General features: G+C 41.9%; 1 protein-coding gene across 8 annotated transcripts in view; it reads right to left on the bottom strand.

Annotated features, from left to right (window-relative positions):
* Positions 1–25,220, bottom strand: part of tenm2a (teneurin transmembrane protein 2a) — a 667,726-nt gene that overhangs the window by 94,177 nt on the left and 548,329 nt on the right. For all 8 annotated transcript variants that reach the window (XM_072664035.1, XM_072664037.1, XM_072664038.1 and 5 more), the window contains one exon: positions 4,727–4,964. In XM_072664035.1, the coding sequence (XP_072520136.1) occupies positions 4,727–4,964 (238 nt within the window). The remainder of the gene's footprint in view (positions 1–4,726; positions 4,965–25,220) is intronic.

Here is a 25,220-nt window from a genome sequence, read left to right as displayed (position 1 = left end):
TTGTGCCTCAGCAGATGGCGGCTAAAGCTTAGCGAGTTTGCTCCACCACAATGCCTTAAATGGGAGAGTGCTTTGGAACACACCTGAATGTGTCCAGTAACTGAGCAATGAGGATACTCCTTTTCATTTTGGAAGTACTGTTTGATACCCTACACTTACCCATTCACACCATAACACAGAAAACTGCCATCACTGTCAATTTTACTACATTTAGTTAGTTTAGATCAGAGGTGGGGGACTAGGGGCCTAAAAGAACTAAGACGTTCACCAACTCTATTTTAGATAATTAATAATATGTAAATCTCAAGTCTTAGCCAAAATAATTATTTATTAGATTAAAAAGCACTATATTTTTGTCAAAGCTGCCACATAAATCAGATTGTATATTTTGTTTCCAGTAATTCAACGTTGTACACATTATTTCACACATGAATGCAGTAATGACACAGTAATATAGTTTAATTATTATTTATATACAATTAAGTGTACAATTGATATCAATTCTTTATGCTGGTCTGTATTTGCAACATTTTCCCATCAGTTTTGATGTCAAACATTAACAAATACATGGCAAAAATATTTTAAACAACCTGAAACACAGGTGAAAAAGAGAAAATTAAATACAAGAAGAGGCACATAAGGGTCTTTGGGTTCCTAGGAGCATTTGTTCAGTTCAGTTTAGTTACAGAAATGCTAGGAAAAAAAACAGACAGCTGAAATATTGATTTTTGTTGAAGAGAACACAGTGAAGCCAGAAAGGCAAAGACAAACCTGGCATTTATAGCAACATTTCAGCAATACTGCTAATGAGAGTCTCTCAAGCGCTCTTTCAAATCTCATACGACTAGTGTCCACCTGAGTGGGATCTAACTCCTTTTATAGCCAGGGAAAAGCGGCTACGCTGCACTGCAAGTATAAATGAGGCGCGCAGGCTTTCACATTGTGCTCTGGAACGGCTCTCACGTCTGCTAGACAATGAAGTATGTAATCCAGGGCAGCATTATTGATTATTTTATAAGCTAAACTGAGTTTTAATCCCCAGTCACAGCACAAAGCCAGCCGAGTTCCAGAAAAGACAAACAGAGTATGATACCGCTACCTGTTCTGTGATTTCACTCTCCAATTCCCACCTTCAAGCAAGTATGACCTTTAGTTCTGAAGAGCACAGGTAGGCCACTATACAACTTTGGCTTGCACACTTAAACCAGTACTGAACTATACCATCAAGAGTACCTCTTACATAATTAAGTACCAGCATTTCTTCTTTGCCATACAAAACGGCACTTTTCAAGTATTTGTGTCTGTTTAATGTAATTTTAATGTAAGTTAACCTTATCAAACTGAGAGTCTCAGGAGTGATCCATTCTGACAGTTGTATGCTGGTCCCTTGTTTAACTTGTTTAAATGTGATGCCAGTGGAAAATGTGAATAGCCACGTTAGCTTTCAGCATGCAAAATTGATGGCTTCCTTTGTTTCTAGCCACATTTTTGGTAATTAGCTTCCATGTTAGATAAAAGGTGAATATCTTGGTGTTCATGGACACAGAAATTTCTGGTAAGCTGAGACGTTGGTCTTGTATTCCCGCCACATTCACATGTTTACTCAGGTTTGTTGAAAGTGGGGTGGGGTGGGGGTGGGGGGCTGATGTCCCAGAGAGGCCATCATGTCTGTACCTCCTTCTGGCTCTCTTGTTTTAGCTATAGGCTGTTATATTGAGGCCTGTCGGAGCGTCTTTCTGCACTTCTGCTCTATCCCACATATTATGTCCATTTACTTCAAACATAGTCTAACTGTCTGCGTTTGTCCTTTTGCCAAGCTGATCCGCCCTCCTGTCTGGGTTGATGCTGGTGTAAGATTAACATTGACTGGGTGTCCCTGCTGCTGCCTGCCCTCCAGATCGACTTTACCACCATGGAGCTGCCTGCATGTGCCATTCACCCTCCGGCCAAGCCAAAGAACCCCACCAGCATGCTTCACTCATCCTCCTGAAAAGACTGACCCCTGCATATGCTCTAACTAAAGCCACTGACAGTAGTAATCATACTAATTATACTGAGGTCTTTACATATTCATAATAACCTGGCAATTACAGATTTCGCCATTAGTTAACAGTGGTAAAATCTGACTAATTCTGATTAGCATTAAACTCACCTTTTTTCCTTTATTAACCTTTTCATGCTTTTATTGTGTTATTTGTTGTGTTTTTTAGTGCCTGCAATACATTTTGATAGTCCTATAAAAGTTGTCCTAGGCACATACCGTACACATGACCACGCTGGCCTCAGTGAAATGTGTCAGCATGTTGATCTGGAGACTTTTGTGGACTGTTTCTATCACTATGCATAAGACGCACCATGCTTCCTTTATTGTTGTATGCACACTGTGGAGTCCAGATTGCCTTGACATTATTATTACCATATTCTAATCTTATTATTACCTTTTCTAATCAGGGTAGCAAAAAGGCAGCTGAAGTGTGGTGTATATTTCTTTTCACATGGTTTGCTTGCCCAACATGGTACATTCATTATGTGTTAAGATAAACACAACATTATTAAGGCATCAGGCTAATAGCTGCCTTTTTTTATTTGGGACTAAAGTATTAACTATCAGCATTTCACTGTTGTAAGAAAACCCACAGTGCTAATATCCTTGGTTATGTGCGTTAATAACTTCATAAAAGGCAGTTAGTATTTTTAAATAGCGAAAAATAGAAAATATGATTGACAAGGTTGACAGTTAGAGTTTGGCCTGTATAAGTCAGAAAAGATCAAAGGAAGTGCTGAGCTATTTATTCTACACTACAACTATTGAGTGATTAGCAGATTATTCTCCTTCTAAATGAGATCCTTTCTTTGAGCAGTACGCTCCAAGACATTTTATTCCCACGACACCATCCACAGGCCCAGCTGTTAGAAGGGAAAAGAACTCTGAGTCATGCACAATGACAACTCTGCCTATACTGCTGCAAATAATGACAGGGTTAAAGCAAGCGTCACTCAAAAAACTGAATGGATAGTTAAGGCTAGAGAGCAGATCTAGTAGGGGACACTTGCAAGCAGTGTGAGTATGTGTGTGTGCGTGTGTAAGTGCACACACTACTATGAATGTCCCTATGCTGTTCACAAGCCTGCCACTACCCGGAGCCGTACACACAGAGAGCCAGGCAGTCCCAGTGTATTCACGTCTGAGCTGTGGCTGGCACTGGTGACATACAGTACAGCCTATCAGGCCTACTTTAATTAGCCGCCAGTCAGGCACCTGCAGCTTCTACAGGCCTGAGACCTGTCCTGTTGAATTAAACATGCTGTCCCTGCCTCATGAATACTGCATGCAGCACGCGTGCGCCGCTCTGATCCACAACCAGAAGAGGTGACCCTCTACCCAGCAAAGGGACTATAACAAAGACGTGTGTGTGTGTGTGTGTGTGAGACAGAGATAGAGAGAAAGAGAGCAGGCAATAATAGATACAGAGCGAGAGAGGGAGAAAAGAGTTAAAAGAAGAGAGAAAGAGTGGAAGAAAGACAGGAAAAAGAGAAAACGAGAGATACAGAGTGTGAGAGGGAGAGAAAAGAGAGAGAAAAGAGAGAGTATAGAGAGAGGAAGAGTGATAGAGCAAGAGAGAGGGGGAGCAAGCTAGAGAGAGAAAACAGGAAAGAGATGGAGAAAAAGCAAAAGAGGGACAGAGAGGACTGAAACAACAGGACATGCATTGTGTGTGTGTGTGTGTGTGTTTTACAGTGCTCGAAGCCTGTAGAATATATACAATATTAATAGTCTTAAAGCAACACTGCACCTTGGAGTGTGTATATGTATGTGTGTCATGAGAGCACACATTTCTTTGGGTGCTGAACTCCAAACACTCTGTTCATCCGGTGTGTAATTGCTATGCAAAACACAAGAGTCAGTCAAAAAGAATAACCCCGTCAGAAATCTGAACATAAAGAAGTCTACATCTCTGAGATGTCACTTACATCAGATCTGGGTCGAGTATGTACTGCGTTTGGATGGCCACTCTTGTCACGCAGTGTTTTCATAACTGCCATTAATCTACTTCTCTGGATAGAAGCATCTGACAGTATTAGGACATTCATAAAGTATAATACTGCAAATATCGTAGTCGTTATAGCCAGAGACAGTCATTACTCATTTTGACTGCTCTGATATTTTCCACATAAATTGAAAGCTGATGCTTGTCTTTGAGGCCTGTGGGCATTTTAAAGCCCGGGGAGCCAAAAAAACAACTCAGAACAGTTTAAAGTGATAGCGTGTTGAAGAAAATCTAATTCAGACAATTTTCTTCCTGCCCCAAATGTAGTCAATCAGTCAAGACAGTTCCGGCATCCAAAGTTTGCTTCTTCAGTTTTTCTACTTATAGACTGACCATATTCTCTTTCAAACACCTGCCTAAAACAGTTGATCCCAAAAAAAGCCACATTTATTGGGTACCTCTGTACTAGATATAAGAACTTTATCTAGAACACTATCTCCCTTGATTACGCAACTGCTTATTCTCATCCCTGCTCTGAGATGTTCCACCTAATGGTGGTTTTCCTTCTCTGGGATGTTTCATCCAATCAGCTAATTAACACTGATTAACCCTATAATGTGTTGATTGACACACTTAATCAACACGTTATTCATCAGCTGAAGCAAGAGCAAGGTTTGGAAACCCTAGGCTGTTTCATTATACAGTATGTGTGTGTGTGTGTGTCACTGGACTCTGACCTGGTCTCCAGTGGCACGTTGCTGTTGAGCACCCAGCTGTCCTGCAGCTGCACTGACTCGGGCGTGGTTGGGCCATCTCCCGGGGCGGATGGTGGGGCGTGGATGGGGTTGCGGCGGCCACTCAGGGTGTTGCGGTTTAGAGAGTTGGCCGAGGACTGATGGTGGGACAGCGTCTGGGCATTGTGGGGCGGAGGCAGAGGCGGCCGCAGGGTCGACTGACTGTGGTGGTTCGAAACTCCTGCACAGACACAGAAAAACAGAGTACAATATTTTTCAGAACCTGAATGGTTGACCTTAATTATCAATTCTACTCTATGGTCTCCTCATATAAAATGATGCAACCTAGCCTGGAGCTTAGAGGACAGCATGTGCTTCCTCTGAGAGAGGCAATGTCAGTGGACAGCTTAACACGCTTGGAGGAGAATGCTAATCGCCAACTGTGATATGGCAGCCAACAGAGGCCTGTGCTGGCTAGCTTCACACTGAGTGATGAGGGAGAAGGAGGTCCATCCTGCCCACCCAGAGAGAGTGAAGCCAGCTCTCTCGGACGCTGGCAACAGATGGTTGTGGCCAGGATCAAACTCGCAATCTCCTGATGACAGGGTTGGGTTTTAGCCCAAGTATTTTTCCCAGATCAAGTCCAGTTCAGATTGGGTTCTGCATGGCCTGTTTCCCACCTTTAATGAATCCGGGCTTGCGTCTCCCCCTGCTTCAGTTAACTTCATTTTGCTGATAGCTGATGATGGCTGTCTTGGCTGACCTCAAAGTAATCCAAGAATGGCTGCGTTACTTTTTAATGCAACTTTTAAAACCCTTTCAGGGTCTGTATTTAGCTCCACACTCTAGCTCCTCACTCTCACAACTACATAACATTTATATAGGTTAAGCAGTTATTAAATGAATGAATTCATTAATTAATTAACAGCACGTATCGAGAAGCAAGTCTCAAGATTCATAACTGTATAATAAATCATGTGTTCAAGGTACCTTAACAAGCAAGGTTAGAAATGTATGCTCTTTTCCAGTGCCTGTTTTGGAGTGGTCACATTCCGGCAGAATACAGTGTGGATGCAGCCAGATTTGAATCCAAAAGTTGGTGATATGGGTCAGGTCGGATCAGACCTGGGCAGGATCTTTCAGGGCCTGTTTACGGGTTCGGATCAAAAAACATCTCTCGATTAAGGTCGTAAAACAGGCTCTTCGGTGTACGCGGATCTTTTCTGCTTTATCGAGTTAGCGCCGGGATATGCTAGCAAAAGGGGTAAAAATAGCACCGGCATTTGCCATGATTGATAGAGGGAATATTCAGAACTGTTTTCCCCCCCTCTCTGCTCGAGGCATCACAGGGAGGATAAAATGCAATCAGAAAGGCGAGGCTAAATCAGAGAGGGGAATCAGTGCAGATAGGAGGATGCTGCTGCTGCTGTTGTTGCTGAATGCAGTTGTTTTGTGGTTTAGCATCTGCGGTGTTCTTCTGAAAACGCTGTGACACTGGGCCTGTTCAGGCACTCATTAGAGCGATTTTTTTTTGCGCTGCTCTTAAGCTGTGCTAATGTAGCTGAATGCAGTTTATGCATACTTTATGAGGCATCACTAATTGACATGATTGTTTGCTTGGGTGTAAGCCTTAATGTGCCTAGCAATGGGATTGTGTCTGTGTGTGTGTGTGTGTGTGTGTGTATGTACAGGTATAAGCTCCTCTTAGCTGTAATATTACAACACAGCAATCCGCTGTGCAGTGGCTGAAAGTAGCTGTGAGTCGGTTCCCCTCTTCAGGGTGTCAATGTGAGTGGCACTTCCACAGTGGCAGGGAATTGTGAAGAATGTAATTTCAGGCCGCGGAGAAAACAAGCAAACTCGTTCTCATGTTACATTTATTTCCTCTGGCCGGTAAGAGGGGAAAAAAAGAGACAGGAGCAGAGAGAGAGAGAGAGAGAGAGAGAGAGAGAGAAGACTTACAGCTCCACGGTCTGCTGTAATGATGGACATTTCCCCCGAAACACTACACAATGCAATAAAGATGAACCTCATAGTCCATATCTGTTCTACTCACAAACACGCATTAGAGCATTCACTCTCTCTCTCTCTCTTTCTTTCTTTTTCTCTCTCTACATCTCCCTCATCTCTCGCCATCTCTGCCCCCCCCCCCCCCCCACACACACACACACAATTCCCTATTTCTCTCTCTCCTTATCTCAAGCTTGTTGATCCGTGACAGCACACACAGGGTGATCTCCACCGCCTGATCCTGTCTGTCGCAGGCACATTCTTTTCTGCAGCAGCCACAATCTGAGCAGGTGGAGGTGTGAGAAAAGCGAGCGTGTTCCAAACCCTCAAACATCTACACACCTCCGAGAAATCCACTCCAGAAACTGCAGGCAGCAATTCTGTTCTGTAACTGCTCTGCTTTTCTGCACTGTAAACCCCAGCGTTTAGGTCTTAAATGCTCTGTGGTCTGTAACACTGTAACATCTTTTAAGTGTGTCACAGAGTTTAGCTCAGCTGTTTGCTTTACTGAGTAGAAATTGGGGACAGTTTGAAGGTAACGTCAAAGCAATTTCAAAAATCAAAATGCCATGTGATTATTTATGGATTTTTCTTTTCCTTAACCCGTCAAAACCTGGGTTTATTTTTCTGTGTTGACCCTAAAGCAGAAACTACTAAGGCTGAGATTTAGTCTGGGACATCTTGTGGAGTCCTGCAGGGTTCTATTTTAAGGCCTATGAAGCTGATGTTAATTTTGAGAGTAATAGTAATAGTGGGCTTTTGTACAGGACTTAAAAGCATAGTTCAGCAAAAACTTTAGTTCACAACGGGAGATTCTAGGCTAATTTTGCTAACAATTACTGGGCTTGGACTGTCACTAATATACTTTTAGTACATATGTAGTACATAGTCTTAATCTTTAAAACTGTTCTTTATAATATGGAAGCCCTGGGTCTCATGTCTCTCATAGTCTAGTTTTCTCTAGACCATGTTATTTCTAAACAATGTTTTTCTAGCATAAGAGTTAGAGATAATGATTTTGAGATCTAATGAAAACTGGATTTTGTTTCTTTCTGTTTAAGTTTTACCAAAAACTTTCTATATGATGTATTGAACAACAATATGAATGATAAACTCTTTGTACATTAATTAGCTTTGTGCTCTGTGTTGCGTTAGTAGACAGTCTGCTTTAAGCTCATAAGTTTACCGTCATGCACCTCTGACACTGTAATCTTTACAGTGGGCACATTTTACAGCCTATTGTCCAGATAGATTTGGATGTAAAACTGATTGAGTGCTTGCTTATAGTCCATTTCATTAGCACATTTATTCAGTAGTTGAGTGAGCTTTCCATTATGTTGGGAAAACAATGTTGATGTATGTGAATCGTGAGAATGATGTAAATACACTACTTCTTCTAATGAATACACCCTGACGCAGATGTTCAAATGCACACACACACACAGCTTGTCTTGTCCCTGTAGAGAAGTATTGCTGATAGATTAGAACTGTCTGGAGCAGATAAACATGAACCTATTGGCACCATGTCTAATGCCAGGTGTGGGCTAGAGGGGTATAAATCCCTGAGCATGTAGCTGTGCAGCAGTGGAACAGTGTTCTCTGCAGTTATGGTGCTCCATACAACACTTTTGTGATGAGTTAAGGAGTTAGGGATGAGGTGGGGTAGTGATCATCCAATATCCTGACCTCACTAACATTCTTGCCATTGAATGCAATCAAATCCTCACAGCAATGCTTCAAAATCTAGTGGAAAGCCTTCCCAGGACAGTAGAGACAGAAAAAATGAATGAGCAGCTGTCCAAATACTTTTGTTTAAATTGTGTCTCAGTTAAGAGGCACATTTAGTTTAGAGACACCCAGTTTAACCCAGGATTCTGATAAAATGTGTAAAAAAAAAAACTTAGCACAGCAAAATAGAGAAAACACTGTATGTAAATGTGAATACATTCCCCTTTAGGGCTTTCAAAGTTTAAAGCCCCTGACACACCAAGCCTCCAGCTATCATATAACTCTGAACCTGCACCTAATCTGCATTTTAGTTCACTGCTTAATGTGCAAGCTCACATTTATAATAGCCTTTTCAACCACCCAGTACCAAGCCAATGGTGGTTTACTTTCACTGTCATATACTACGGTTAGCTTAGACATCTGAAGCTTTTGTCAGCTGTGAAACCCTTACCACATGCACCACAGCTGAAAAAAGTTTCAGATGTCTAAACTAACCATAGTGTAGAGGCATCGGTGAGCTGACGGATCAGTTAGCCTTCGTTAGGCCTTAGGCTCTTGTTTTTGTCCTCATCAGCTTGCTGTCTGGGCCCTAAAAACCTGTACACCACATGCTCTCTTCTTCAACATTGATGTCTCTTTGGTGTTAGCGTCAAACCCTAAACGTCTGGATTGACAGTGTGGACATATGGCATACTAGAAAAGTAAAACTGGGCTTAAGAAATTCAGTGACGCTCAGGCCCCAGAAAGTCTACAACAGAAAATAGGATTACGGGTTTAATTTTGAACAACATAATTAATATACATAATTGAGTACTCCAGAACCTAAATAGACTGGCCGTTGGCGATGCAATGACATTAATTTCCTGTTTGCTCTGGAAAAGAAAAGAAAAAAAAAATCACTAAAACTTTTTTTTATTTGTAGAGACTTTTTTTTCATGCAACACATATTAGAGCTGTCTTTCTGCTCTCCTTCGATTCGTCTGTTTTCTTCTCTAAAGGTCTGAATCCATATAGCTAAAAAGACCCTTCTTTTTAATGCAACACAATGACTGTGTCTACAAGTACAAAGGAGAAAAGAAAGTGTGTGTGTGTGTTTGTAAGTAAGTGAGAGAGAAAAAGAGATAGAAAGGGAGCGCAAAGAAAAGGGGGATTAAACTCATGAGAGAATTCTCAGACAGGATCATGGATAAAACAAACTGTGGCCAAAGAATAATAATAACAAAAAAAGACAAGACAAACAAACAAACAAACAAGGTCTAAATCCTACCAAAGGGAAAAGCAAGAGTTTGTGTGTGTCTATCTGTGTGTGTGTGTGTATGTGTGTGTGTGTGTGTTTTGGAGTGTGAGTGGAGCGGATCAGTGCTAAATCGCAATGGTCAGGGCGTGTAATATGCTTCTCAGAGCTGCATTAGTAAAGGAGTGCCAGAGCTGGATCAGACTGTGAATTAGCACAAAGCTGGTTCTGTTGCACACACTGGCAGTTCTGAGCTGCCTGGAACCCTCAGACTCAGAGACTCTGGGGTCACAGGCTCCGTACCCCTCCCCCCCATTTATTTTTAAAATTCCCATGTACCCTGAATGATGAACAGAGCTGTAGATGATCTGAACAAGAGAAGCCATATAAACAAGACCTTGTATTAGAAACGTGGTGTTCAGATCTCGAGGAGGATGATCTTACTGCAATGTAGGGGAGAATGGGGCACAGCACAACACCTGAAAAATGGAATATGGACTTTTTTTATACAGGCATTCAGTTCACTTTATTGTGTCTGATTAGCAACATCATCTGTTCATTTTGAAAGCAATCGGCCAGCCATTTCATAATATTCCTGCGAAAATAGCTAATCACAGTCACAAAGAAACATTGTATCTCCAAAATGGCAAATTAATGAAAGTAGGAAAAACCCATCTTAACTATCAATGCAAAAGATTTCACTGTGTGTTGAACTGAGAGTAGACGATTTGGTAATATAAGCTATTAAGGCTGTTTATTGGTCTTGCTACATGAGCCAATCTTACATACAGTAACATACTTTAGTTTGAAAGGTATTTCTACCTTTACACATACACATTGCCATTGCTCTTTTTATGTTTAAACAATTAAAAAAACTTTAGCATAAGGGTATACATCTATACTCATTAAAGCAACATTATGTAGAGTTTTTACCTAAAAGTAGCAGCTGTGTGACTTCTAATAGGGAGAATTGCCTCACTGTTGTTGCTAATTCTGGCTTAGAACGCCGCTAACTGCAGTATGTAACTTTGGTGGATTGAGCAGGATAACGCTTGTGAGATTTTGTCATATTTGTTTAAAATGTAATATATACATTACTGTACGATGTCAGTCCACATGAGATGGTTCTGTATCCTTCAGTTTGTGCAGAAAACCAGTCCTTTAGTGGTGGCTCCAAGTGTGAATTACACTTCTGTACTATAAGCAGAACCAAAGTTTTCCATAGTGTTGCTTTAAAGAGCTTTGCTAGAACTGGACCTTCCTTTTTGTAAATGCGGTCACCCCTGGATCAAATGTTTTTAAGATGATGATTGGCACACAAACTTTTGCTTGGTATCCAAACTTTTGACTGGTATTGTGTATTATTAAGTACCTTCTTGGTGGCTGGAACTGGTTTTGAAGCCTAAAAAACAACTCAGTGCTGGTGAGATTACAGTTCTGACAACTAACAGAAATCTATAGCACCCTTTTACAGATCCTTTCAAACTACAATGTAAATGTAATGTAGAAATTTCAGTTTTCTATTGATGATGTTTGCTTTTTACTGTGGCTAAATTTTAGTTTGCTGTTTTTGGCACAGCCTCATTTATCGAATCATATTTATTTGGATGCAGAGGTTTTTATGTATTTAGGTTGGAATGCTGGCCCAGTTTAAAGAACAGTAAACTGTATAGAGCTAACTGTGTTTGCATCAGCTAACCAAGTTATTTAGTGTCTGTTATACAGTGAACCCTGAATCATGAATGCTGAAAACAAAGTATATATTTTCATTTGGAGCAAAGATGTCCATGTTGTTTCACAAAAAAAAAAATATATATATCTGTTTGAAAGTTCTAAATTGTTGTGCTGATCTTTTGAGTGTGTTGTAGTGTCTAGTGCAGGGAATGTGCTCCGGTGGTCTGGCCTCTGCTCTGTGATCAACACCTCTTGGTGAGTGGAGAGGAGAAGTCTCACCAGTGGAGCAGACAGCCATGACCACACGCCTCTCAGCTCAGTCCAGCACAGCTCTAATAGATCCAGACACAGTGAAAGTCAACATGGACTGGAAACAAACACACACACACACTATGGTGGTGTGGCATGGGAGCATGAAGTGGCCGCTCCGGGTTTGACAATACAGTGCGGTTAGTGGTCACAGCCTGTCCCTACCTCAAAATCAAAATGAGCATCATAACAACTGGACCTCATGTCTACCACCTCCTGATCCTCCTACAGCTTTACAATTCACCAATAACTCACCTCCCAGATGGACAGCAGGATAAGGTGAACTCGCTAGGCTTTTTATGAGGAGCATGCCTTCAGTCCAGAGCATCACACAATGTCGTTGGCTGGCAAGGGGTTGACGTAAGAGTCACTGAAGCCTGGCAAGTGAGCTTGGGTCTGTGCTAGGCTAAAAGCAAACCCTAGGCAGCCAACTATTCTGCTGTCTAACATCTGCTCCATGTACAATAAACTGGACCATCTCCAGCACAGAGCACAGATGATGAGACTGCTACGTTTTTACGTTTTTATGGAAGCATGGATAACAAACTCCACTCTGAACACTGTTGTTCAACTGGATAGGCTAGCCTTATTTAGCACAGACAGGAATTTACCACCATTCTCGCAGTAGCAGTCGCGCCCCCCCCAGTGCAAATCTAAAGACATGCTATGTGAACTGTATGGGGCAATCAGTGAGCTCCAAAACCTAAACCCAGACAGACTGCTTATTGTCGCTGGAGATTTTAATCATGCAAATCTCAAGTCACTGCTCCCCAAAATTCCATCAGCATGTGGACTTTGCATCCCCCAGGGCTGTGCTCTCAGTCCACGGCTGTTCACTCTGCTGACTCACGACTGTGTTGCAAAGCACAGTTTGAAACACATCATCAAGTTTGTTGATGACACGACTGAGGTGAGTCTCATCAGCGGGAATGGCGAGTCAGCATACAGAGAGGAGGTATAGTGTCTAACAGACTGGTGCAGAACCAACAACCTGTCTCTTAATGTGGACAAAACTACTGACTTCAGGAAAATATGAGATGATCACCCCCCACTGAACATCAACGGCTCTGCTGTGAAGAATGTTAAGAGCACTAAGTTCCATTTTGTTCACGTTGCTGAAAACCTCATCTGGTCCCTCAACACCAACTCCATAGCCAAGAAAGCCCATCAGTGTCTTTACGTCCTGCAAAGGGAAGAGAGAGAGCAAAAGAGAAAGCTCATCTCTCCCTCCTATCCTCACCATGGTTTACAGAGAGACTGCAGAGAGCATCCTGAACAGCTGCATCACTGACCCTTCAGCGGGTAGCGAGAACTGCTCCACCATTATTGTGGACAAATCCCACCAATCCTCCACGCGAACTCATTTCTCTGCTACTGTCTGAGATTGAAGGTACTGGTGCATCCGAGCCATCACTACCAAACTCAGCAACATGTTCTTCTATCTGGCCATCAGACTCCTCAACACTCAGACACTGATCTAAACCCCCACACATTTATACCCTAATTCACACCTGTACAATTCTGTGTTTTAGTTTGTATAATCTATACGCTAAGGGAAGAATACCTGCCCATTATCCTGTAGATCCCATTTTTTGTCTCATGCATCCAAAAAAGTTCTGACTCATCTAAGCATGGACTCCACAAGACCTTTGAATCTTTAATCTTACAACAAGATTAGATTGTTTATGTTCAGTATAATGCAGAGGTGGATCACCTCAATGAGCCTTGGAAGCCCATTGCCCTATCTCTCCAACGGTTGTTCTTCCTTTGACCACTGGGAACACCTCACAACACTTGCCACCATGGTCCTATAGGAACATTAGTTCGCTCCACTGTGTACTTGTAAATAGTTGAAGCAACAAAAAAAAGCCTCTTGAACTTGAATTTGAACTTGAACACACACACTCAAGCAAGGCCATTAGGCAACTACATACAGTAAAAAGACACAAGATCTCTCTCCCTCTCATACACACACATACACACACTTTTAAGACTGTTAATAGAAGTCCTTGTGAAGGTGTCTTACAGCGAGTGCATTTCGTCAGCAGCCTGAACCAGAAATAGGGCCAGACATCATTAACGTGTGTACGTGGCCCGCTAGTCTGTGCTTAAGTCTATGTATGGCTTGTCTCCGGGAGGAAGACGAATGCGCCCTGTCTGCCGAAGCCATGTTCCCAGTGGTGGGGTTGTAGTGGAAGTGCTTGTCAGCACGCTTCTATAATGGTGATGCCGGTGGAAGTGGCCCGATTGTGGGGGCCAGGTGCGGGCGAAAAGGAGAGCAAGGTGCAGCTGCTCTTCGAAGATGAGGAGGAAAGAGTGGAGGAGATCGGAGGAGGTGAGAGGCAAGAAGGAGAGAACATCTGTCAGGGCACACTCAAAACATGCACATCAGGAACTTCATACTTTGGAAATAACTACTATTACTATTCTTAACTTTTAATGTCAATGAATGCAATAAGCTCTTTTTCCAAGCAATTTTGCTCCACTCCTGCTGGTCTGCACATATAATGGAAAGAGCATAAAATTATGGGGGAAAAGCTCCGTTCTGGTATGAATGAAAGTAATGAACAAATTAACAAGCCCTTTCTGAAGTGAGGGTGGTGTGTTATGGCAGGACGAACATTGCAATATGTAGAACATTAGTACTCCAGAACCTGGAGAGAAGTCTAACATAAATTCGAATAGTGTCACCCACTGTCAATTTTGTCTGAAGTAGGGTTGGGATCTGTTCACATCTCAACTGATATCAGTACAGGTGTTGTTTTTTGGTACTTTACTCTATATATAATAACAAAAATGTAATGTCAGCTCATTCTACCCTCCTAAACCCATCCCTACAACCTCCAGTCTGTCACCAGGGCAAAGCGTGAGCACACTGTTGTGTTAGGAAGCACATGTCATATCCTTCCGAAAACCTAGGAGTCATAGTTGTTTTGCGGTAAAACAAAAAAATGATCAGTTCCTCACTTAATTTTCAACATCCATGGGCGCTTCAACTTCTTCAGCATGCATCCTTGGCTGCAGGTATGCTCTTAACGTTAGCTGCAGCTGTTGCGGGGGACTTATATGCTACACTTTCATCAAATATGCTACACTTTTCAGCTTTCAGATCTATTTTGTGTTTGACCAGGTGTTTGCTCAGGTTATAGGTGTTGCCATGGTCAGCTTTGCATTCTGAGTTGCAAATATTGCAGAGATAGTTGTCTGTGCCAGGTTTTAAAAAATGCAACCACACTTGTGTTTCATCTTGCCATTGCCCTGACTGTGTATTATAATGGAACTGATTTGAGGTGAATCTGTAGTACCAACATAATTTGGCCTGCACCTTTAAAGGTATCAGCTTCGGTACCCAACCCTAGCTGCAAGCCTCCCTGGGACACCCTGCTTGCTGCTCAACTAAACAAAATGAATAGTTGTATAACCCCTAATACACATTCTCACTGAAAATACTGACTAGTGCAATGCACAGCCCTTCCCACTAAATGACAACATGCTCCCTTGGCCTTCAAGACTTGTAGACAGAGGGCAGATTTCAACACAGTGCCACTTCAGACATCAACACCCACACGGACAGAGGCAGCAGGCCCTTCATTAACCCACCATTTGCAAGTTCAGACACCTTCAACATATGGTTGTAGCATGAGAGGAGATTGTATCACTGTAGGAGTTCTGAATCAGCTTCAGCTTTGAGCTAGAAGGCCGGACCTCTCCTTTAATTGAAATAAGACTGAGAGAGTGTACTGAGAAACAGGGAGGTGATTCAGTGGGGGTGGTGGTAGGGTGTAAAAAGTTTGCTACAGGAAATGTAATGACAGTGATTGAGATTTATGAGATGTTAGAGTGAAAAGAGGGGGAGTGTTAGATGTGGTTCCCCTTCCAAACATTGGTTATTTCATAACCCCATTAGGTGTAGTAGTAAATGATGTCATTGCTTTCTTTGCGGCTGCCTTGCCTACATTCGGAAATATGGCTGAACCTCATATTTTCTGACACAGACTAATTAGAGCTCTCGCTGTTCTAAATTTCACTGAGATTTTGCTTTCCGAAAGCACCCATTATGGTCTGCTTAATTTAAACTCACACACAGGCTCGTTCACATCACCGGCCCCAAGCAGCGAGTGTAATACACATCGTTAAAATGATGAAGTGCATTTATTTTCCTGATTCCTCAGAAACACACTGGTGCGCACGCAGAACCTTTAGTCGATGCTTTCAGGGATAGCAGCAGAGACAAATCTTCTGTTTTCTTTAGCTAGAGGAAAAGAATGAGCAACGGCGGCAAAAAAGAAAAAGAGAGATAAGAAAGAGAAACAGAGAGAGAGACAGAGAGAGAGAGAGGGAGAGAGACAGGGAGAGAGAGAGAGAGAGAGAGAGAGAGAGAGAGAGAGAGGGAGGGAGGGAGAGAGAGGCCTCACTGTATCCCATAAGCCTTTTCAAGACTGTCGAAAAAGTTGTTTTCATATTCATGAAGAAGCATTCTTCATATGCAATCTCTGCACGCATCATCAGCTTTCACTGTGCAAGTGGCTGAGTGTGAAATGGCTGTGTAGTCACTCTTCAAGTGTGTCTGTGTGTGTGTGGGGGTGTGTGTAAGTCTGACACCAGCAGCATACAGACAGCTCTCTGTCCTTCCTCACCTTAACTGCCTCGCTAGTCGAAAGGCCCCCTCCACTCACGCGACTTCACGCTTTCATTCACATGTGGTTAAATGCACATGTACAGTGACTGTCGGACAATTCTGTTAAATTAGCGTACATACATTTTGTTCGACAGAGTCCTTCCACAGCTTGAGGTAAGAATTTCAATCTTCAGTTTTGTGTTTTTTTTTCTTCATTTTTTTTTCTTTATATCGTTCTGCTACACAAGAAAAAAAAGATAGGCAGTAGCACATCAGCACGACGGGGATATTGACAGTGCTGCAATATAAAAGCTAAATCCTCGATCCCCACCTGGGAATGAAGCCGTTAGTGCGCTGGCGCCCCATGTGAGGAGCCCTTAACCGCTAAGCCACATCTGATCCCAAACGTCACCCGCCCAAATCGTTGACTGATGACAACACCTTTATCCCCGAGAGATATTTCAAAAGGACACAAAGCATTGTATAGCGAGGGCTGTTAGCCTCTGAGAAAAAGCAGACGCCCAGAATGCACTGCTGTTTACACCATTCAGCTGTAATGTGAGAATACATTAGGCTGCTGTTGGAATTGCACACCAATTTTAAAGCATTTTTTTTACATTCTTCCTGACGTACTAACACGGCTCTGCAGTCAGACTAAATGTGAAAATAATTTGCTTGCCAAAAAAGTCCAAACCTTGAAAAGGGAAAGGATTTGGGAAGGAAATTTGCTTCCAGTGGTGGTAAATTTTGCCATGATTTAACCATTAGCCAACAGAAGGGGGCGTATTCACTTGATTCTGACAAATAAAGACATGAATAAAATAAAATGAATGGAAGGTCGGTCAATCGTAACTAAGCTGTTGACCTTGTACAAACATTAATTTTCAATGACTGGATCTCGTTCCATTCTACCGGACCACATGCAACACACCTGGGACGCATTAGCCACGTTTACATGCGGCCTGATAATCTGTTAACAATCCGACTAATATCTTAATCGGAATGAAATATGTTCACATTTACACCTCAATCAGAATAGACAGGTCTTATTGAGGCGATTGAATACAATTTCTAGCCAATTGAACGAGGTGGGCAATTATTTAAATATGAAAAAATCTGTTAAATAAACAAACTATCCATCTAGCTAGCACTAACGTCTCCCTAAATAACAGGTCACATTAGGACAGTCGATAGTCATCTGATTTCGATCCATTTCAGCGGAAAAGACTTCCAGTGAAGCGGCAGTCCAGTGTGGCTTTATGCTTGGACACCAGACACCAGTGATTACTTGATTTTGTACTTAGAAGAGGTAGTTAGTGTGGAGAGTCTCTTACTATCGTGCTCTTTCTCTCTCTCGCACACTCTCTCACTCGCTCTATTCGTCTGCGGTCATACAGTGATGACGGAATGAGTGAGACGTAGGGCATCATGGGACACTTGGCCGAGCGACACAAATGAAAACAAATTGCTGGGCGTTAGTGTCCAAAAAACAGTGGAAACAATAGGGGTAAAAGCATAAATGTCAATTTGGGATGATAAAGGATGCAATCTAAAGGTAATGGGGAGAAGCCCCTCGACAGCGGGCGCTAATAGAGACTGCGATTTCAGCAGGCCTCCGTCTGCTTCACAATAAATGAAAGAGCGTAATTAGAAAACAGCCATCGAGAGCACATACTCTGTGCCACCACTCTCTTCATCTCTGATAACAAGGTGCTTTTTTTCACTCTTCTGGGAAGAGGAGAACACACATGCGGGATGGTCTGGTTTGGCCTGTTGTCACTGACCGGCCTTTGCCACGCGACAAATGGATTTCATTAGCATACACTGTGATGATAATATGTCAAAATGTAACCTATAGATCACTGTTTACCAACTAAATTGAGCTCATTCGGAGCAGAGCTGTGTTCAGTTACTATTTTCTTTTTTCAAGCTCAGTTTAGTTATCAATATTGTGAACCATGAACAAGGCTGTGTATCACTTTCATTGTCCTCTAGGCTTTTGATATAAATGAGACAGATTTAGCATCTTAGCAATTCAGGTCCAGAGCTGCACAAACAGCCTATTTTGAACTGACTGTACCAATCTGTCCTATCATATCACCTGCCTAATATAGTGTAGGTCCACCTGGTGCCACCAAAACAGCTTTGACCGGTCAAAGCATGGCCTCCACAAGACCTCTAGGTGTCCTGTGGTATCTGGCACTAATACATTAGCAGCAGATCTTCTAAGTCCTGTCCAGACGGGCTAGCTTTCGCTCCCCATGTGCATCAATGAGCCTTGACCGTCCATAACCCTGTTGCTGGTTCCACGGTTGTCCTTCCTTAGGCCTTTTTTGCTTGATACTAACCACTGTACACCAGCTATAGTCCACAAGACCTGCCTGATGTTTTGGAAATGTTCTGACTCAGTGGTATAGCCATCACTATTTAGACCATATCTAAGCAATGCTATTCACATCACCTTGGCAGTGGTTTTAATGTTATGGCTGGTCAGTGTATATCATATAGAGTTATAATTGACAGTTTTAGTCTATTTTGCTTTGTAAATTATACAATATACAGGGTAGCCGAACAGAACAAAGCTGATAAAATGTATACACTATACGGACAAAAGTATTGGGACACATGCTCGTTAGTTTTAGCTCATCTTGCTCTGTCTCCATTCTCCGGGGAACACTTTCTACTAGATTTTGGAGCACTGCTGTGAGGATTTGATTGTATACAATGGCATGAGCATTAGCAACTGGACCCCCACCTCACCCCCCCCCCCTCAAAAGTACTGTATGGAGCACCATCATTCCATTGAACACAATAAAACTACTCCACAGCTCAATGCTGGGGGGCTTTATACCCTTCTAGTCCACACCTGGCATTAGGCATGGAGCCAACAGGTTCATGTTTATCTGCTCCAGAGAGTCATATACTATCGGCAGTACTTCTCATATCAAGCAGCATCACAAGGCAGTTCTCTCAGTGATGCTGTCTATAGTCTACAGATGACAATCAAACAAACATCTCACCCTTCTCACTAGACTGGGCTCGCACAAGTCAGATGCTGCTCAGATGTTTCACTGGATGCATTTCGACCAGAAGTTGAGCTGCATGTGATAAACCACTTACCACTTTCTTGTCTTTATTGTCCCCAAAAACAGGACTGAATACTAGAGAATGAAAATGCTTCTACCTCCACTTAAAAGAACCAGCCCAAACAACAGCCTCGTTCACAACAGACATACCAGCATCAGCAGAGCTGACTTTAAACAGACAGTATAATGTGTATCACTTTTCTGCATCAAAGAGAAATGACTGAGTTTCAGGGCTGTTATTGTTATCAAACCTAGTGCTTGAATGTAAATAGAGTGATGTAAAACACTGCTGCACAGCATCCTTAATGTACATGCATAAGCATGTACTAGATACTTATGGATGAATGCAAATGTTTGCATTTGTCGTCCACCACACAGCTGCACAGAGATTGGAGCGTGGGGTGCAAATGTAAACTGGTGGGCATCATGCTGAGACGGAGAGTGGGTAAACATGGCCACACTGCTCAGTGTACTGAGCTCAGGCCTCATCTAGGGAGCCACGCGCAAGCTGACCGCTAAAAGCCTGCTGGGCACATTTATGTGCTTATATGTATTTATATCTGTGTGTGTGTGTCTTGAGTGTGCACATATCTGTGTGTAAAGCTTCACGGATAAGAGCAAAGTGCTGTACATGTGAGTGTGCCTGGAAAGCTTAGTGTAGTTTAGAGCCAGCATGTTTCAGCCTCAAAGTCTGACAGGGATCCATTTCTACACGAGGTATCTCATATTTAAAATAACAGGCAGTCCGTACAGTCAGCTCCAGGTCAGCTTAGCTTCTAAAATTTTATGCAACCAGGACTACAGGACTGGACTACAGGCATCAATGTATTTGCCCCCATGCTAGCCAGAATCCATCCAACTAAAAACTACATTCAATCTATTCCACCAGTAAAACAATGTCACATCAATACAGTGTATATTTCCATGTTTCAACAAAAACAAGTGTGCTACAGGTTGAATAGAATAATTTAGTAGCAGGAATAGTTGCTGTAATAGTAATAGTAAAAGGAGTCTTCAAGGGTTATATATAGACAAAATTTTGTGGACACTTTTCTAATGAATGCATTCAGGCTACTTTAAGTTGCACCCATTGCTGATACACACAGATGTGTGTAGATAAGTACTGCCAACGGAACAGGATTTTCTGTCGCAGATAAATATGAACCTATTGGCACCATTCCTAATGCCAGGTGTGGGCTAGAGAGGGAAAAAGCCCCCCTCAGCACTGAACTGTGAAACAGTTAAACTGTGTTCTCTAGAACGATAGTGCTCCATCCAATACATATGGGGTAAGCAGGGAGTTGGGAATAACGTGCTGTGGTGATCATCCTACATCCTGACCTTACTAATGTGATCTTGATGCTAAATGCAATCAAATCCCCACAATGAATGAACAGGTGTCCCGATACTTTTGTCAATATAATGTTTATATATCTCTTTGCCTGGTTAAAAGAATCTTCAGATTTACTGGAAAACCTTTTGAAGAAGGTTCTTCATATAACTTTTTTTAATGTTTCTATTTAGCACCATTAATGGATCCACTATCATTATGAGTCAAAGAAACTTTCTTTTAGAACTATCTAGAACTCTATGTTGTGTAGTCACTGAGTTAATAACAGCAATAATTACTCTCACTCTCTTTCTCTCTGCCTCTGTCTCTGATGCATATGCAGCATGTGTGTGTGTATGTGAGGGTGGAGGACGCAGTGTTTTCACCACCCCGCATTAATCTGTCACTGACACTCTGGAAGCCTTGTGGCAGCAGCAGCACCAGCCAGGGTTCTCTCCGGGCCTGCGCTCACTAAACTGTTTATTGACATTTTCTGCGGTTCAACACCAGCGTCACGCGCACAGGACTAGCAAAGATGCCCACTCAGCAGCCCTCGGCAAGGTCTCTCGCTCTTTCTCGCTCTTTTTCTCTGTCTTATGCCCTTTCTATCTCTTTCACTGTTTTTCCTCTCCCCATCTCTCTCTTTGTGATCTCTCTCTCTCTCTCTCACTGTCTTTTCTCATCTCCCTTTCGTCTGCTCCATTCATTCCCTTTCTCTTAATCTCTCTCCATCTCTTTTTTTGTGTTCCTCCCTCCCTCATCTCTTCCTTTATTCCTTCTTCTCTCTCTTTAGCTCTATTTAACTTTATTTTTCCTTCTCTCTTTCTATCACTCTCTCTCTTCCTCCTCTTCTCTTTTATTGTTCTCTCTCTCTCTCTTTTTGTGTTCATTTACTTTCTCTTTATCTCTTTATCTTTCTACTTTTTTCCATTTCTCTCTCTCTCTCTCTCTCTCTCTCTCTCTCTCTCTCTCTCTCTCTCTCTCTCTCCCCTCTCTCTTTCTCTCTCTCTCTCTCTCTCTCTTTCTCTCTCTCTCTCTCTCTCTCTCTCTCTCTCTCTCTCTCTCTATTCCCCTTTATCTTTAGCTTACTACTTTTCTCTCTCTGTCTTTCTCTCTCCATCTCTCTCTCTCTACCTTTCTCTCTCTTTACCTTTCTCTCTCTCTCTGTCTCTTTCTCTCTATAAGAAGTCACAGAAGCCTGCTTGCGAGGTGCGTCCCCTTGATCTCTCTATTTCTCTGGGAGATTTAATTAAAACCTCCGGATGCCGCGGCGATGGCGGCGAGGGAAGCGGTGAAGGGACGGCTGCTGGGCCGGACTAAATATTCCGCACACAGCCAGCGTCTTCCCAGCCTGTTCATCTGCTCTAATGAGCAATAATAGCCTGTCTGAGAGAGAGAGAGAGTCCTCAAAATCAGCCTAAAAATAAACAGGCTTTAAAACAACCACTCCAGAGCCAGCCCACCCACACCCACATGCACAAACAGAAACACACACACACACACACACATGGCGGTGTACTTGCGGGTTGTGGAAGAAGCTACATGTCACGCAGACACAAAAACATTTATACATCATTAATGACTTTTTAAACTAGAATATGATTCGCTCTAAAGGGGAATTAGAGTTAATTGCTTGTGAAGATGTGTGTCCATGAAAACGGTGATCAGCTTAAACACTGCTAGCATTTGTAAGTGGGGTTGATTTCGCTGGCAGGGGTGTGCTACATTCCAGCTACCTAAAAATAGGACACACTCTCCTTTTATAATGAATGGTCAGAGACACTTGCACCAGCTCACTATCTCTCTCTCTCTCTCTCTCTCTCTCTCTCTCTCTCTCTCTCTCTCTCTCTCTCTCTCTCTCTCTCTCTCTCTCTCTCTCTCTCTCTCTCTCTCTAGTTCTCTCGCTCTCTGGCTCCACTTTCCAGGAGTACTGTCAGGACACTGTGCAGTGTCCCTGCCCATCTCAGGCTGTTTGTAGGAGATTGACCGACAGGCCTGGTCAATCTCTACCTCCTTACCTTCAGAAACTACCAGAAACCCTTTTTCAGGCTGAAGGTACAGTGTTTATAATCACATTTAGGGCCTGTAGGGATGTCAATTAAATCATTAAATATTATATAATTATCTGTTTACTTTTCTGTTTGCATTACCTTGCAGGCCAGCATTCCTTAACGTTGTGTATAATATTCCATGATTAATGGGCCAGTAGAAATAATGCAACTCTACTATGTATCGCTACCTTGCAAAAAAATGTTTTGCCTCCAAAATGTTAAACTTGTGCCATCAACAATATAAAATATTTTAAATTATATATATTTAAGTTTTTTACTGTTTTTTGGTGTTACTTTTGCAACAGAGAAGACAAACATTTGGAAAAAGAGATTTGAAAATGTTGTACATATTTCTTACAATGTAGAGATCATACCAATGTAAAGGGTCTTTCTAGATGTTTTTTTAAAGAAATATTTTCTTTACAATTTCCATCCATTCAAACATTTTAGGAACATTAAAGTGGTCTTATGGCATCAGGGAAAGAACCCTGGTACCTTTATTGATAATAATGTAGAGCCTTAAATCTTAGTGAAAAGTGACTGTTGTGGTGTTCATCATCTTGGAGCCAACAATGCATGCTCAGTACTTTATTAGCATTATTAAGGTTGTATTATATTTACAGAATATGTAGGTTGTTTTTCACTTTATTTGGAGGGTCTGAGTTCATAACTGTAGACGTTCACTGATCAACTTCATTACTGGTGATTACTGTATGAATAGGAACATTTATGAATAAACAATGGTGCATCCATTCAGCCAAAAAAAAATAAAAATAAAAACCCAGCTGGGTTTCAAGCAAATGATCTGTTTTTACAAATATTTATTAAAGCTGAACAACCTAGTTCAAATGCGTGTTACCATGTGAGGCATGCTTAGTCTTTTTACAGCATAAATAATAACTGGTGTAACAATTAAGATGTGAACATTTCAATTCAATTCTAACTAAAATCATTAGAAAATGTTACTACAATAAATACATAGTCATAAAATGTAGTAAACCTTTCTAGTAAATGCTAACACACAAACACACACACACCCATGCACGCACACACACGCTTCGTAGTTCGCTTCCTCTTTGTAATCGTGGCTGTCTTTCTGCCTCAGTGGGCTGGGTTATTGGGCAGAAACCTCATTTCCTGCACAGCGATCACCCTCAACAAGATCACAGGACATTTAATTGAACTTGGACACACACACTCTCACACACACACTTTTGCTCTTGCTTATTCTCTCTCTCACACACACGCACACACACACATACACACATACAGATGTCATTCTCAAAATCATAAACACAAACACTTGCTGAGGCTATGTGATAATAAGCCAATTATTTACTGAGCAGTTCTTGAACTAATTGCAAGCTTTCTGAATGTTTCCAATTGAATGTTATCATTACAGGAATATTAAACAAAATATATTACATGCAATTAAATAAAACAAGCCTCTGTTAAATTTAGAGCTTGCAGCTCTATTGCCCTATTCACATAATTCCTATACTCGGAAGAATTATCACTGCATGGGACGATGCTATTTCATACAGAGCAAACGTCTGACGCGTTTGTAGAAGAATCCAAATGCTTCGGTTTGTAATTATATAACTAAAAAAGTGAATCTAATAAACAAGGAGCACAAGTTGTTAACAGTAATATAAACATACGTATTCCCAAGGTACTACTCTCAAGTATTCTTATAATGATCATCCGGTTAAATTATTAAAAGTTCTAGCACTGCACATTTACCCCACAAACTTTCATTAACTACTTCATTAATTAAAGCAGCAGAGGATAAAGTAGTAGAAGTGGAAGCAATTCCGCACAGAAATGAGTTGGCTAACCTAAGACACTGCAATTTCCTCCCGCACTTCAGGGCGCTTCCTCATTTTCCGAGGCTTTTTCCCCCAGAACTGTTGTGCTGGTGAGGCTGAGGTGAATTTATTTACAGCGTGGTTTAGGCTGCCAGTGATTGATGTTACTCTACCAAACAGTAAACCAATTAGAGGCATGATGTAATGTCATTTTAAAAGGGTTATAATCGTGTTGCTCTTGAACTTGGGCCCCTGATCAGACGTAATAAAGATTTATAGCAGATCAAAGGAGAGGCTAATACTATTAACAATAGATTATATTCCAGCAGAAATTACATTAACAGATTTTTCCCCTCCCTCCCCTTTGCTAAATATATCGCCTGGATTGCAGATTTCGATGCAGGGTGAGAGTTTGGAGGGCTCTGCAGCACGGAGAGAGCATTAATTACTCAAAATGAGCCCAGCTGTGCTAGAGAGACTCATAGCCTTCTGCAGAGGCAGAATAGAGCAGAGCATTAACCAAACCTAACTCCAGACACCTCAGCCTACTTTTGTATTGTAATGATTCCAATATTTCACTCCCTCATTAGTGAAACAATGTTTTGCAACAACAATATTTCGAGGTATGTTCGCCATCTGCTTTGATGAA

Source organism: Salminus brasiliensis, chromosome 19 (genome assembly GCF_030463535.1).
Source record: "Salminus brasiliensis chromosome 19, fSalBra1.hap2, whole genome shotgun sequence".
Classification (NCBI taxonomy): domain Eukaryota; kingdom Metazoa; phylum Chordata; class Actinopteri; order Characiformes; family Bryconidae; genus Salminus; species Salminus brasiliensis.
The sequence above is the reverse complement of the archived record's forward strand: the minus strand, read 5'-3'. Positions and strand labels throughout refer to the sequence as shown.